General features: G+C 47.3%; 1 protein-coding gene and 1 long non-coding RNA gene across 10 annotated transcripts in view; one reads left to right on the top strand and one right to left on the bottom strand.

The window, feature by feature from the left end:
* The window catches only part of PKNOX1 (PBX/knotted 1 homeobox 1), a 71,784-nt gene that overhangs the window by 41,847 nt on the left and 13,846 nt on the right, over window positions 1-16,091 (top strand). For 6 of the 9 annotated variants that reach the window (XR_012431959.1, XM_065541344.2, XM_065541345.2 and 3 more), the window contains 5 exons: window positions 1,588-1,759; window positions 4,602-4,772; window positions 9,071-9,170; window positions 10,286-10,383; window positions 13,748-13,876. Coding sequence is in view for 7 of the 9 variants with exons in the window: in XM_065541344.2 (XP_065397416.1) it covers window positions 1,588-1,759; window positions 4,602-4,772; window positions 9,071-9,170; window positions 10,286-10,383; window positions 13,748-13,876 (670 nt within the window). In the remaining 2 variants the exon portion in view is untranslated. The remainder of the gene's footprint in view (window positions 1-1,587; window positions 1,760-4,601; window positions 4,773-9,070; window positions 9,171-10,285; window positions 10,384-13,747; window positions 13,877-16,091) is intronic. The other 3 variants (XR_012431960.1, XM_065541346.2, XM_074033955.1) reach the window with 1 other exon arrangement.
* LOC141409790 (uncharacterized) overlaps window positions 15,303-16,091 on the bottom strand; it is a 31,738-nt gene continuing 30,949 nt past the window's right edge. Inside the window, exon 4 of the long non-coding RNA XR_012431962.1 lies at window positions 15,303-15,905. This is a non-coding gene — a long non-coding RNA (uncharacterized lncRNA). The remainder of the gene's footprint in view (window positions 15,906-16,091) is intronic.

The following is a 16,091-nucleotide window of genomic DNA, read 5'->3' as shown; positions in this document are numbered from 1 at the left end:
GTATTTAAAAGTCGATCAGGCCGGGCGCGGTGGTTCACCCCTGTAATCCCAGCACTTTGGGAGGCCGAGGTGGGTGGATCACCTGAGGTCAGGAGTTCTAGACCAGACTGGCCAACATGGCGAAACCCTGTCTTTACCAAAAAATATAAATATTAGCCGGGTGTGGTGGCGCATTCCTGTAGTCCCAGCTACTCTGGAGGCCGAGGTGGAAGAATCACTTGAACCTGGTAGGCTGAGGTTGCAGTCAGCTGAGATCGTGCCACTACACTCCAGTCTGGGTGACAGAGAGTGAGACCCTATCTCAAAAAAAAAAAATAAAAAATTTTTTTTTAAAGTTCAGCGTAGAATTACATACAAGTCAGCAGTTCTACTTCTATGCATATATATACCTAAGACAAATGAAAAAAGTCCACACAAAAACGTGTACATGAATCTTCATAGCAGCACTGCCTGTCATGGCCAAAAGCTGGAAACAGTGCCCGTGCCCATCAACTAATGAATGAACAGACATATTATGGCATCTCCATGCAATGCAATAATATTTAGCAGTAAAAGGAATGAAGTGGCAGGTGCAGTGGCTCATGCCTGTAATCCCAGGACTCTGGGAGGCCGAGTTGGGCAGATCACTTTAGGTCAGGAGTTCGAGACCAGCCTGGCCAAAAATGGCGAAATCTTATCTGTACTAAAAATACAAAAATTAGGCCAGGTGCGGTGGCTCACGCCTGTAATCCTGGCACTTTGGGAGGCTGAGGTGGGCAGATCATCTGAGGTCAGGAGTTTGAGACCAGCCTGACCAACATGGAGAAACCCCATCTCTACTAAAAGTACAAAATTAGCTGAGTCCTGGTGGTGCGTGCCTGTAGTCCCAGCTACTCGGGAGGCTGTGGCAGGAGAATCACTTGAACCCAGGAGGCAGAAGTTGCGGTGAACTGAGATCACGCCATTGCACTCCAGCCTGGGCAACAAGAGCGAAACTCTGTCTCAAAAAATAAAACAAATTAGCCAGGCGTCATGGCAGGTGCCTGTAGTCCCAGCTACTTGAGGGGCTAAGTAGAAGAATCGCTTAAACCCGGGAGGCAGAGGTTGTAGTGACCCGAGATCCGGCCACTGCACTCCAGCTTGGGCCACAGAGCAAGACTCCGTCTAAAAAAAAAAAAAAAAAAAAAAAAAAGGACTGATACCTGTCACAACACTGGTGAGCCTTGGACACATTATGCTGAGGGAAACAAGCCAGACACCACGGTCACATGTTATAAGATTCCCATTCATACGAAATGTCTAGAAGAGGCAAATGTATAGAGATAGCAAATAGGTTCTAGTCGGCTGGGGTTTGGGAAACAATGGAGAATGACTGCTATTAGATACAGGGTTTCTTTGCAGGGATGATGGAAATGTTCTAAAGTTGACGGTGGCAATGACTGTGCAACTCTAAAAACCGTTGAATTGCATACTTTAAATGGATGAACTGTGTGGTATGTGAATTTTCAACCAGCAGAGGTGTTAGGTGAAATAGTGCAGGCGTACGTGCAAAGACATTCTCATGGAGATGTAGAACGTAAATGGATTATTTTTGTCTTTTCTCCTCAGGCATCCACTATTTCCATTATTAGCTTTGTTGTTTGAAAAATGTGAACAATCTACACAGGGCTCCGAAGGCACAACTTCTGCCAGTTTTGATGTAGACATCGAAAATTTTGTAAGGAAGCAAGAGAAGGAAGGGAAACCTTTCTTTTGTGAAGATCCAGAAACTGACAATTTGGTAAGTGAAATAAATTTTATTTTTCAAAATGTGAAATATGTTTATGAAATTTTAGGCTTCTAAGTAGAACTGTAGACTGCTTGTAGTTCTGCTAAAGGACAGACTCATACAACTCTAAAAGAACTAATTTTTATGGTGTGTGTAATGTGGATATGCCCGTCTTCCAGCCTTCTCTAGGTATCTTTTATTTAGTTAGTTTTTATTTTTAATTTATTTTATTTGTGTAGACACATCTTACTGTGTTCCCCAGGATGGCCTCAAACTCCTGGCCTCAAGCAATCCTCCCTCCTTGGCCTCCCAAGGCCAAACCTACCCTTTCCTTTAAAAATCAAATAAAGACTGGGTGCAGTGGCTCACGCCTGTAATCCCAGCACTTTGGGAGGCCAAGGCGGGCAGATCACGAAGTCAGGAGATTGAGACCATCCTGGCTAACACGGTGAAACCCTGACTCTACTAAAAATTCAAAAAATTAGCCGGGCGTGGTGGCGGGCACCTGTAGTCCCAGCTACTCAGGAGGCTGAGGCAGGAGAATGGCATGAACCTGGGAGGCGGAGCTTGCAGTGAGCTGAGATCGCACCACTACACGCCACTACACTCCATCCTGGGCGACAGAGCGAGACTCCATCTCAAAAAAAAAAAAAAAAAAAAAAAATCAAATAAAACAGGCCGGGTGGGGTGGCTCACTCTTGTAATCCCAGCACTTTGGGAGGCCGAAATGGGTGGATCACAAGGTCAGGAGTTTGACACCAGCTTGGCCAACATGGCAAATCCCCGTCCTTACTAAAAATACAAAATTAGCTGGGCGTGGTGGCACACGCCTATAGTCCCAGTTACTCAGGAGGCTGAGGCAGGAGAAGCACTTGAACCCAGGAGGCAGAGGTTGCAGTGAGCCAAGATTGTACCACTGCACTCCAGCCTGGGTGACAGAGTGAGACCGTGTCTCAAAAAAAAAAAAAATCAAATCAAATAATTTGAGTCGCCATGCCAGATGGACACGGGGATTCGGTTCTCTCTGCACAGCGTTTGTAAAGGTCCGTAGGGCTGGGGTGTTCGGGCAACATGTCTGTGACCTGCGTCTGTCCTTGGTTTATCATAGACATGGACACAGACTTGAGTTGTATTCTCCAAGACAGCTCTGTCTAGAGGCTGACAGTGATTTGTGGTGCCTTCCTCCCAGGGCCAGGGCTCCAAGATCCAGCATTTTCTGTGCCCTCCGGAGGCAATGGAGAACTCCTTGGTTCCGTCATCACTGGATCGCTCTGAGCGAGCTGCGCCTGAGGCACCTGTGCAGCGCTGCCAGCTTGGTCTGGGCAGGCCACACTCTCTGGGTCTGCTCTCCTGCCAGAGCGTAACCACCGTGTTTGCTTCTCAGAGCTGGGTACATAAAGATCCGGCGTCAGGGAACCTTCACTGGATTCCCTTCGAGCCATCTTGGTCCCATATCAAAACCCTGGTTAGGGCCTTCAACAGAAAAGGTTTTCGGAAAACTAATTTTTCCTGAATAAATTGCAGAGGTCTTAGTTTTTAAGAAAATTCTGATTATATACTCAATGCTTACCACCAAATAGATTTTGTGGGTGAGTTATCTGACTTGGATCTGTCTCCTCCTCTCTGAGATGAGACTAACAGTGCACGCTCTTTGGGGGTGAGGATCCGATGCTCTCTCCACCCCTGAGTCTGTGGTCTGCATCCATCTTCCCATTGGCCCACACCTGGCTTGGCCCAGTGAGCAGAGCACAGGTGTTCTCTGCACCTCACCAGGCTGGCAGGGACCAAGGTTCTCCTGACCGGTGAGTGTTTAGCACAGGGCCTAGCAGAGCTTGGCACTCCATCATTTTTGTTAATTGATTCATTTATTCACTGCATAGATACCTGTGAATTACTACCACCAGATTTACTGGTGAAGGACATGGGCTTCGGAGTTGCTGATTCATAGGCAACGGGTACTTATGATAATGACTGCATTATTGTATTAGTTATCTATTGCTGTGGGACAAATTACCCCAGAATGTAGTTACTTAAGATAAAACTATACAACTTTGGCCAGGCTCGGCGGCTCACACCTGTAATCCCAGCACTTTGGGAGGCCGAGGCAGGTGGATCACCTGAGGTCAGGAGTTCATGAACAGCCTGACCAACATGGTGAAACCCCTTCCCTACTAAAAATACAAAAATTAGCCAGGCGTGGTGGTGCATGCCTGTAATCCCAGCTACTCAGGAGGCTGAGGCAGGAGAATCACTTGAACCCAGGAGGCGGAGGTTGTAGTGAGCTGAGATCGCACCATTGCACTCCAGCCTCCAGCCTGGGCAACAAGAGTGAAACTCTGTCTCCAAACAAAAACAAAAACAAAAAAATGATATAACTTTTAGAAAAATCACAAGAGAAAATCTTGAGGATCTAGGACTAGGCAAAGAGTTCTTAGACTTGACACCAAAATGGAACTTTATGAAAATGTCGCACCACCTAGGGTGAGTATGGATGTGTCCCTCTTTGTGGATGCAGAAACAGAAGTAGATGAGGGTGAGTCACTTGTCCTGCCTGCCACAGAGCGAGTCAGTGGAAGGGCTTCGGCTCACAACGCACACACCTAGCACTGGGATGCGCCGAGGTCACCACCGTGCGCCTTTGTCTTCCCTGCACACCAGATGCAGCCAGATACCAAAGCCCAGGGCAGTGGCACTGGAACAACTCATCAGTTTAGAGGATTTCTGATGTCATTCCACTTTGGTTATTGGCAGTAGAGATGGTTCCATCTAATAACTAAGAACTGGTATGTAGGATCATGATAACTTACAGTAATGCCACCTTTTTCTCTGAAAGTCTTCATTTTCTCTGCTCTAGATGGTAAAAGCAATCCAGGTTTTGCGCATTCATCTTCTTGAGCTGGAAAAGGTTAACGAACTCTGCAAAGACTTCTGCAGTCGATACATTGCTTGTCTGAAAACGAAAATGAACAGTGAAACCCTATTGAGTGGAGAGCCTGGAAGCCCGTACTCACCGGTGCAGTCCCAGGTACTTATGTTTGGGGGTCTCGCTTTCCCTCTCTGCCACTGTGAACATCTGCCTTGAGTCATGAGACCAGCAGCTCTTTCAGAATTCACTGGGTCATTTTAATGACTTGCTACAAGAAGGACCCTCTAGCTCTCTGACCCTAGCCTGGTTTGGGAATGAACTCCCTCAGGGTATGAAGTGAGTCCTCAATCTGCATAATGGGCCACCGGTGCCATGTTTATGGAAGGCACAATTCCATTTCATTTCTTTCTTTTATTTCTTCTTAAAATATTTTATTTTTTCTTTTAAAAAAATTGTGTAAAATATACATAATATAAAATTTACCATGTTAGCTATTTTAAAATGTACAGTTCAATGGTGGTGTTTATTCACATTGTTGGGCAGCCATCAACACCATCCATCTCCAGAACTTTCTCATCTTCTCAAACTCCAACTCTGACCCTATTAAACACTCATTCCGGATTCCCCCTCCCCTAGCCCCTGGCACCCACCATTCTGCTGTCTGTCTCTGTGAATTCCACTACTCTGGGTCTCTCATGTTAAGCGGAATCATACAGTGTTTTCCTTCTGGGTCCTTTGCTTGTTTCTTTGTGCAGAATGCCTGTAAGGTTCATCCATGAGGAAGCACTACTGTGTTTTAGCCATTCTGATGATCCGTAGTGATATTAATATTTCTTTGTGGTTTTAATTTTCATTTCCCTGATGACTAATGATGTTGAACATTATTATGCCCTCTGTGTATTTTCTTTGATAAAATGTCTGCTGCTTATGTCTTTTGCCCATTTTTTAATTGGATTTTTTTTTTTTTTAACTTCTGAGTGTTTAGAGTTCTTTGTTTACTGTAGATACTGGTTCTCTGTTGGATATATGGTTTGCAAACATTTTCTCCAAGTCTATAGTAGCTAAGTATTTTTTTTCAACCTCTTAACAGGCCTTTTTCTTTTTTTTTTTTTTTTTTTTTTGAGACGGAGTCTCGCTCTGTCGCCCAGGCTGGAGTGCAGTGGCCGGATCTCAGCTCACTGCAAGCTCCGCCTCCCGGGTTTACGCCATTCTCCTGCCTCAGCCTCCCGAGTAGCTGGGACTACAGGCGCCCGCCACCTCGCCCGGCTAGTTTTTTTTTTTTTTGTATTTTTAGTAGAGACGGGGTTTCACCGTGTTAGCCAGGATGGTCTCGATCTCCTGACCTTGTGATCCGCCCGTCTCGGCCTCCCAAAGTGCTGGGATTACAGGCTTGAGCCACCGCGCCCGGCCAACAGGCCTTTTTCAGAGCCAACCTTTTTAATATTAATAAAGTTCAATTTATTAGGTTTTCCTTTTATGGATCTTTCTTTTGGTGTCAAGTCTAAGAACTCTTTGCCTAACCCTAGGTCCCAAAGATTTTGTCTTAAGTTTTTTTCTAGAAGTTTTTAGAGACAAGGTCTCTATGTTGCCCAGGCTGGTCCCAAACTCCTGGGCTCAAGCGTGAACCACCATGCCCGGCCTCAAAAGTTTTATAGTTTTACATTTTACATTTAAATCCATGATCCATTTTGAGTTGATTTTTGTATAGAATAAGTCTCAAAACTGTGTAGATTGTTTCCTCCCACCCTGTTATTCCGTTTCAAAATTGTTTTAGCTATTCTGGTTCCTTTGCCTGTCCACATAAATTTTAGAATGCTCTTGTCTAGAGCTACGAAAAAATCTTACTGAGATTTTGATAGGAATTGCATTATACCTGTATATCAATCTGGGAAGAATTGAGATCTTTTTTTTTTTTTGAGACTGAGTCTGGCTCTGTCGCCCAGGCTGGAGTGCAGTGGCCGGATCTCAGCTCACTGCAAGCTCCACCTCCCGGGTTTACGCCATTCTCCTGCCTCAGCCTCCCGAGTAGCTGGGACCACAGGCGCCCGCCACCTCTCCCGGCTAGTTTTTTGTATTTTTTAGTAGAGACGGGGTTTCACCGTGTTAGCCAGGATGGTCTCGATCTCCTGACCTTGTGATCCGGCCGTCTCAGCCTCCCAAAGTGCTGGGATTACAGGCTTGAGCCGCCGCGCCCAGCTAGAATTGAGATCTTTACTGTGTTGAGTCTTCCAATCCACAGCTATGGCATGTCTCTCCATTGATTGACAACTCTGATTTCTTTCATCAGTGTTTTGTAGTTTTTGACACATAAGTTGTATACATGTGTTTTTAGAATTATACCCAAGCATTTCCTTTCCTGGCCTGTGCCATCTTGAATAAGAGTGGCAAGAGCAGACATTCTTGCCTTGTCACCGCCTTAGGGGACACCTTGCAGTCACTCACTGTTGATGATGTTGGTGCAGGTTTTTTTCTAGATGCTCTTTACCAAGTTGAGGAGGTTCTCCTATATTGCTTTTTATCTGAGAGATTTTATTTTGTTCAATTTTGTTAAATGCTTTCTGGCATTGATTGATATGATTATGTGATTTTTCTTCTTTAGCCTGTCAATAATGAACATTACATGGATTGATTTTTTCAATATTGAACAAGCCTTCTATTCTTGGAACAAACTCTGCTTGGCCATGGCACATAATTCTTTTCATATATATTCTTGAATTCTCTTGCCTAATATTTTGTTCAGCATTTTTGTCTATATTTATAAGGGATATTGGTGTATAGTTTTATTTTTCATACAGTGTTTCGTTTTGGGATCAAGATACACAAACTTACATAAAATGGATTGGGAAGTATTCCCTCCTCTTATTTTTTCTGGAGATTATGTAGACTTGGTGTTAGTTCTTAAATCTTTGATAAAGAGAATTGGTCTATTTCACCTAAGATGTTAAATTTAGGAGTTTAGAGTTGGTCTAGTATTCTCTTCATAGCCTTTTTTTTTTTTTTGAGATGGAGTCTGGCTCTGTCGCCCAGGCTGGAGTGCAGTGGCTGGATCTCAGCTCACTGCAAGCTCCACCTCCCAGGTTCATGCCATTCTCCTGCCTCAGGCCTCCCAAGTAGCTGGGACTACAGGCGCCCACCACCACGCCCGGCTAATTTTTTTGTATTTTTTAGTAGAGACGGGGTTTCACTGTGTTAGCCAGGATGGTCTTGATCTCCTGACCTCATGATCCGCCCGTCTCGGCCTCCCAAAGTGCTGGGATTACAGGCTTGAGCCACCATGCCCAGCCTCTTCATAGCCTTTTGGTGTTAGCAGGGTCTGTAGTGATCTCTCCTGGTTTTATTTCTGATATTGGTCTTTTGTGTCTCTCTCTTTTTTTTTTTTTTGGTCTTTCTAGAGGTTTGTGTAATTTTCAAAGAACAGTATTTTGTTTTAATGATTTTTTTTTTTTGGTTGTTTTTCTGTTTTCAGTTTCATTGATTTCACTTTGATCTTTATTATTTCCTTTCTTCTGCTTTGGGTTTGTGATGTTCCTGTTTTTCTAAGATCTTAAGGTGGGAGCTGGGATGATTGATTTGACTAGCTTAACTTTTATTACAACCAAATTAATGTGGCAGGCTTGAAGCGTAGCCGCTAAGCTTACACGTTTCGCTCAGTGGTGGCCCACAGAGTCAACGCTTTGGGGTGGTGTCCCCTTATGCTATTTAACTGCTCACATGTCGGGGCATGTGAGTGTGCCGGGCCCGGCACCGTAGGCTCCTCTCCCCTGCCAGCTGCCCACCCAGGCTTCACAGTCAGTGGATAAAGTGGCCCATGTGGATCTAACCCCAGATGCCTAGAGTCCTCCATGGCGCATGGACGAACATTTGCATGGAGCTCGCTGTGGGCCGGGCACAGTTCCAAGCACTGTACAAGCAAGAGCACCGGGGAAAGCCATGATCACACTTGTGTTGGGGTCAAGAGTCAAGGTGGGTGCCAGAGGCTGACTCCTCAGCACAACTTGAAATACCTCAGCCCTGCTCACTTCCAGTGCCTCCCAGGCCCGTGCTATAATCTCTTGAATGTTCTTATCGGTCAGGGAGAGCTTGGTTCATGGAACACTCAAGAGTCCACCAAGCCAAGTCTATCGAAAAAGGTGTGTGATCAGAATGCAGGGCCTTCCTCGTCATCCTCCTGGGCTGTAAGGCACGTGGAATATGGCAGTGAGATGACGGAAATCTTTTGGGAGTCACAGTGCGGGCTGACGTTGCAGGCTGGCTTGTTGTGTTTAATACACCGTTGTGCATCTCTTGCTTTCCGTGGGTGGTGCGTGCGTTCCGAAGCCGCGTCATCTGAGGGTATTCTTTCCCTCAAGCTTCTCCTTCCCTTTTTAATGGTGTCATTATGCTACTTATTTTAAAGTTTTAAACATGGGTTTTCTGTTTTCTAGTAATTCTTTCAACGTGTGTGTTCTGACTTGCAGCAGATTCAAAGTGCCATTACAGGCACCATCAGCCCTCAAGGAATTGTGGTGCCGGCGTCTGCGCTGCAGCAGGGAAACGTAGCCATGGCGACTGTGGCAGGTACGATGACGGAAAAATGGACACGCTCTCCATGAGGTTTTGCAGAAAATGGTCCTGTGTGTTAGATTGACAGTATAAATATAATTTTAAGTTAATGCCATTTTCTAATATAGCAATGTTAGAAGCTAGAGGTCTCTGAATGCCTCTTTCTTGTTAATACTCAATAACAAATATTTTATGTAGATTATGTTTCTTTATTTCTCTACCAAAAATATATTGGAAAGAAAAAAGGTTTTATATAGGAGTTGAAAATAACACCAAAAACCAGTTGTCATTTTCAAATAACATAGTTTTTTGTTGTGCTTTTAATAGCACCCTGAAAATCTTAAGTTTTATCATTAATTGATGATAATCAAATAAAAATGCAGTCTTAGCGTTAGTATTACTTGTAGAACAAAAACTGTTACAGGAAGGGGACAGACTCCAGAGTTTCCTGGTGCGTAGAGAACATTGAAAACACAAAGCATCATGGAAATGGGACAGGCAGGGAGGGAGGGGTAGAAATTTACACCAAAGACCTCACATAATAGCACAAAGGGAAACCTCAGTGGGAAAAAGAAAGCACCATTTATCCAAAAATATAACTAGAATAAAATAGTTATTATTTAGTACCCTTGCCCAAATCCTTAACATGTGCTAATTTTAGGAAAAAGTAGACAACAGAGGCTTGCAGAAGGAAGGGAGCCCTCACACCCCAGGTCGGTTGGTGGTGTGTGAGGCGGACTGTGTGGGCTGCCGGGCACCTAGTGCTCACCCACCTGCCCACCCACTGCTGCAGGTGCCCAAGTAGCCTACCCAGGGAGTTTGTGATACTTTATAGTGACAAGTCAACTGGCAAAGGATTGTTGATCATTTGAAATGATTAAAAAGCTCATCAAACTAGGGATTTTATTCCTTTTGTAAGTATATCAAGAAGAGGGCTGGTTACAGTGCCTCACATCTGTAATCCTAGCACTTTGGGAGGCCAAGGCGAGAGGATGAGTTGAGACCAGGGGTTAGAGACCATCCTGGGCAACAAAGCAAGATCCCTGTCTCTACAGAAACAGAAAAAAGAAGAATGGCTTAAATCATTGAGACTTAAAAGCAGCCTCATATTTTTTATTCTCCCTTTTGAGGTGGCACAGTGTATCAGCCTGTCACGGTCGTCACTCCCCAAGGCCAAGTGGTCACACAGACATTGTCGCCCGGGACAATTAGGATCCAGAACTCCCAGGTGCGTGCGCCATTTTATGGAAGGCTTTGGGGGCGAGTGCTGCCCACACAGGGAGGGGCACAGGTAGAACAAGCATGAGCTCTTCCCTCTGCCTGAAGAGCCTTTCTCTTGTGTAGCAATTTCTGGTTTCTCTGAATGTCAGTGTTTTGTTTCTTTGTACTCTTATCTCTCTCATTGTAGAGAATTTGCAAAGTTCAGAAAATTCTGAAGGAACAGGAAAAAAGTCACTCATAATCACCACCCCCCAGCCCCCGCCCCCCCGCACAGTTATCCAGTGCTAGCGTTGGATCATGTGTGCGTCCACCAGGGGCAGAGGTCTTGTAGGCACACACTCCCTCGCGGTCCCCACAGAGGGCACAGCAGAACTGCCAGGCAAACTTTTCAGACCAGAGAGCCTGGCCCACACCTCCATCATGACAGTGTCGTCGGGTCCGGGCTTTCAGGCCTCTCTGTCACCCAGGCTGGAGCGCAGTGCCGCGATCTCTGTGGCTGCCGAACCTTGCCAGTCTTTGGTGTGTGTTATCAGTTCTTACTTTAAGAACATTGATTCTGGACCGGGCACGGTGACGCCTGAATTCCCAGTAAAGGCCAAGGTGGGCAGGTCACGAGGTCAGGAGTTCGAGATTAGCCTGGCCAATATGGTGAAAGCCCATCCTTAAAAATACAAAAATTAGCTGGGCGCAGTGGTGCATGCCTGTAATCCCAGCTACTTGGGAGGCTGAGGCAGGAGAATTGCTTGAACCCAGGAAGCAGAGGTTGCAGTGAGCCGATATCGTGCTACTGCACTCCTGCCTGGGCGACAGAGTGAGACTCCATCTCAAAAACAAACAAACAAACAAACAAACAAAAAAAAACATTGATTCTGGCCGGGTACGGTGGCCCACGCCTATAATCCCAGCACTTTGGGAGGCCAAGATGGTTGTATCTCTTGAGGTTAGGAGTTTGAGACTAGCTTGTCCAACGTAGTGAAACCCCGTCTCTACTAAAAATGCAAAAATTAGCTGGACGTCGGGTGCATGTCTATAATCCCAGCTACTCGGGAGGCTGAGGCAGGAGAATCACTTGACCTGGGAGGCGGAGGTTGCAGTGAGCCAAAATCATGCCACTGCACTTCAGCCTGGGCAACAAGAGAAAAACTCCATCTCAAATAAAGTAAAATAAAATAAACAAAAAACCCACATTTTTTTTTAGACTTTGCAAACCTAAAAATGAGTTTATTTTGATCTCATATTTGATATGCTCTGTTTACTTGTAGAATTCCGGGTTGAAAATCCTTTCTAACCCACATTGAGAAAGCATTACTTTTGTGTTTTGTTTTTCTGAGATGAAGTCTCACTCTGTCGCCCAAGCTGGGGTGTAGTGGTGTGATCTCGGCTCACTGCAACCTCTACCTCCCAAATTCATGTGTGTGTCACTATGCCCAGCTAATTTTTGTATTTTTAGTAGAAATGGGTTTCACCATGTTGGCCAGTCTGGTCTCGAAATCCTGGGCTCAAGCAATCCGCCTGCCTCGGCCTCCCAAAGTGCTGGGATTACAGGTGTGAGCTGCCGCACCTGGGTCTCAAGAAGGTTGGTGTTGTTTTTTCCAATCTTTTGTGTTTTTCTCATCTTTTAGAGGCTTCTCTTTTTTTGCAGGTGCTCTGATTTTTTTTTTTTTTTGTGGGTATCTCCCTGTTCTTTTTTCGTTTTTTTTTTTTCCCAAGAGACAAGGTCTCGCTCTGTTACCCAGGCTGGAGTACAGTGGCACAAACACAGCTCCCTGCAGCCTTGACCTCCCAGGCTCAAGCAATCCTCCCGCCTCCGCCTCCTGAGTAGCTGGGACTACAGGCATGTACCACCTTGCCCAGTTAATTTTTAAATATTTTTGTAAAGACAAGGTCTCCCTATGTTGCCCAGGCTGGTCTTGAACTCTTGGGCTCAAATAGTCCTCCTGCCTTGGCCTCCCAAAGTGCCGGGATTACAGGTGTGAGCCACCGTGCCCGGACTGAAGTTAGGTTTATATGTGAGTTCTTTTTTTTTTTTTTTTGAGACGGAGTCTGGCTCTGTCGCCCGGGCTGGAGTGGCCGGATCTCAGCTCACTGCAAGCTCCGCCCCCCGGGTTTACGCCATTCTCCTGCCTCAGCCTCCCGAGTAGCTGGGACTACAGGCGCCGCCACCTCGCCCGGCTAGTTTTTTGTATTTTTTAGTAGAGACGGGGTTTCACCGTGTTATCCAGGACGGTCTCGATCTCCTGACCTAGTGATCCACCCGTCTTGGCCTCCCAAAGTGCTGGGATTACAGGCTTGAGCCACCGCGCCCGGCCCTATATGTGAGTTCTTAAATAGGCTGACCTATCCATGCTGCGGACCCTACAGAGTGATTTTGCCTTCTTCCTTCCCTGGTCTGTGCAGTGCACAGTGGCAGCGTCATCTCAGCAGGCACCTGGGGAGGGAGATGACATGTGAGGGAGGCCGTGCCAGGGCCTGGAGCACGGCCTTGTAACGAGCAGATCTTCTCTCGTGTTTTGTGAGAAAGAATTTAACAAAGAAATGCCATTCACATCTTTTTCTTTTAAAATCGAGTTGGCAGAGTAGCCTACTCTTTCCTGGGTGACAGGAGGGAAGGTCCATGTCTCCAGTGCCTGCAGAGGCATTTGGAACAAGGAGTCAGCCTGTGCTCTCCTGTTCTGTGGCCCCTCTTTCTGCCTTTGTGCTGTTTCTGTTTCTTTCCCCTCTGCTCCCCTGGCATATCCTACTCTTGAGAGTTGGATTTTCTGGTGTCCCTGTTCATTCTCATTGGTTCTTGACGTCCCTTTTTGGCTAGGAAGTCACATGTTCTCACTGACCTCACTGCAGGAGACACAGGTGGGAACAGGTGGTGGGTGAGAGGAGCACGGCATTCCTGCCTACAGAGGATAGGCTCTGAGCCTCCCTGCCTGAGAGGCCTCTGCAGAGCCAAGTCACTAGTGCAAAGACTTATCACGTGCCAGCCTGGGCAAGAGGGCGAGACCCTGCCTCTACAAAAAGTAGACGAAATTAGATGGGTGTGGTGACATGTGAGTCTGGTCCCAGCTACCCAGGAGGCTGAGCTGGAAGAATCGCTTGAGCCCAGGAGTTCAAGGCTGCAGTGAGCCGTGATTGCACCACTGCACTCCAGCCTGAGCGACAGAGCAAGATCCTGTCTCAAAAAAAAAAATAAAAGCCCAGTAATGTGGAGGGAACCACGTCCTGAAACATCAGTCTACACAGGGTTCCTGTGCATGGGCCTTGACTACTAGTCCTTTCCCTGTCCGATCCTTCGCTGTTTTCTCCACCTGCAGTTGTAAGTACTTCAATATGTGAGAATTTCCTATGCTTTCTAATGTTATTTTTCAACTGTTTAAAAGCTTCAGTTACAGTTAAACCAAGATCTCAGCATCTTGCATCAAGATGATGGTTCATCTAAGAACAAGAGGGGCGTCCTGCCGAAGCACGCCACAAACGTGATGCGGTCCTGGCTCTTCCAGCACATCGGGGTAAGGACGGCTGGGCCGGCCCTTGCCTTGCAGCTCTCTGCGACACTTGCTGTCTGGCTTATGTGTCATGGAAAAGGGTTACTTCTCTGGGCTCAGAAAGTCAAAGGCCTGACTTTCAGGACTTCATGGCATGTCCATAATGGGGGGAGCGTGGGGCACTGCTGCAGGAAACTTGAAGGGCAGTGAGGGCCGCCGTGAAGGAGCACCCGGGCGCATGTGAGCTGTGCACGTGTGTGCGAGACAGCCCACCACGAAGGGCGATGGGATCAGGTGAGCCAGAAAAGTGGGCAGAGAAGGGGTGTTCTGGGGCCGCACAGGGGAAGTTGCTGTGTTTCTGTGTGTTGGGTTGACAAGGAAGCCGAGACCGGTTAGAGACATCTCAGTGCCGGGTGCACCTACGGGCGGGCCACCGGGTGGGTGCCTTTTGCTGGAAGCGAGTCTGTCCCAGGGGGAGCGTCGGTTTACCCAGCGCATGTGCACCCGGCTTCCTCCGCTAGGGCATGGCCGCGGGTTCTCCTCGTCCCCAGGACATCTTAGGAAGTGCGGTGGTGGGCCTGCTTGCTGAGTTGCTTGGGGGGACCTGCTCCGCAGGCTGTGTGTCACCATTGCTGCCGGCCTGCTGATCCAGGGCAGAAGAGAGCAGGCGGGGCTCTCCTGGGGCAAGCACAGGGAGGCCGAGGCAGGAAGGCAGACGCCAGTTTGGCTTGGCCCTAAGTGTTTGCCCTTCTCTCCCGCTGTCACCGCTGATTGGTGTGAGACTGTGGCCATATCCGCCCGTCTTCTCAGCCTCCTCCTCCTCGGCCTTCTGCGCGGCATCTGCCCTTCCCTCCTGCTGTCTCCTCTCCAGGGCACCTCCACTGGGGCTGAGGCCTGTTTCTCCTCAGCACTCTGTCCTTATCCTCCCCTGACCATGGGACCCTGAGCCCATGGTCATCTCGCCATCTCGTGGCCCACTTTTCTCTGGCTGCCTCGGGCTCCTCGGTTGAGGAAGGGGTCCATGGGAGTGACTGGCCCGAGGGCTTGAAACTGACAGGTGGTGTTACTGGGTGGTCCCGGGAGGGGAAGGGCCCTCCCCTGGGCGGAAGGCCTGGCAGGAGCCTTGGCTGTGCCTCTTCCGCTTGCCTGCCCTGGCCTCTTGGTCTCCACCGAGCTGCTTCCACGGACGTAAGGTAGTGAGCAGCACATGTCAGGAGAAAGAAGTGCCACCTGTGAGCAGCCGGGCCGCTCTGAGAAATTGGCCCAAAGAGATCAGTCACAAGGAAACGGAAAGATTTGTGTAAGAATGTTAGTGTTGTTCAGTATAATAATGGAAAGCGGGCCGGCATGTAGATGAGGACGTACCGGTTTGATGGAGTATCACATGGATAGTTAACATAAGGAATGAGGGCTCTAAGCAGTCGGGAGGTTTAGTGAAGGATAGGAAGTCACAAGGCAGCATGTCGCTATATTTACACACAGCGTGATTATTACAGCCAATCAGTATATGTATAATATAATCATAGAACCACACCAAGTGGTGGGATTGGGTGAGTACTCTCCTTTCAGCTTTCCTTGAATGTTTTAATAATTTCTGAAACAATAAACCCGCTCATCATGTCCAGTGAAGATGCTGCTTTTCTTCCCGTGAGGCATCCTCAGTCCCTCCTTGCCCTCGTTTCTTGGCAGCGCCGTCCCCCCGTGCTTCCCGCACACTCTGGGGCAGCATCTCTGGCCGTTTGGTGTTTTCTGCTTGTGTGCTGGTGTTTCCTGCTCTGTTTCGATTTTATGAGCTTTTTAAAGGGGGAGAACAGTATTTCTGTTTCCATGACTTTGAGCTCAGAGCCACACGCTCATTGATGGAATCAAGTTGAGTCACACTGCCAGTTAGTTTGAGGAAACAAGCGCATCACTGCTGAGGCACATCCGAGGCTGCTCCATCCGCCTGCGATAAGCAGGGGTGTCTCCACGCCACTCTCAACGTCCCTTTCACATCAAAGCCGAGTAAACTCCCTCTGCTGACTCAGTTGGTGCCGTTCATTCTCCTGCATCCCTGTTGATCCAAAATCAGGGACTTTAGTGCATTCAGGTTTTAGAGTAAATGTCGCGTTGGTTTCCACATATAGACAGTCATCAGTCTTGGAGAAATTATTTAGCATAGCTAGAAATCATTTACGGTTGGTACTTCTGTGAGTTTTGCTATTTAGTTCTGGTTGGATTTTTTTTTTTTTTTCCTGCA

The sequence above is a fragment of the Macaca fascicularis genome, chromosome 3 (assembly GCF_037993035.2).
Source record: "Macaca fascicularis isolate 582-1 chromosome 3, T2T-MFA8v1.1".
Taxonomy (NCBI): domain Eukaryota; kingdom Metazoa; phylum Chordata; class Mammalia; order Primates; family Cercopithecidae; genus Macaca; species Macaca fascicularis.
The sequence above is the reverse complement of the archived record's forward strand: the minus strand, read 5'-3'. Positions and strand labels throughout refer to the sequence as shown.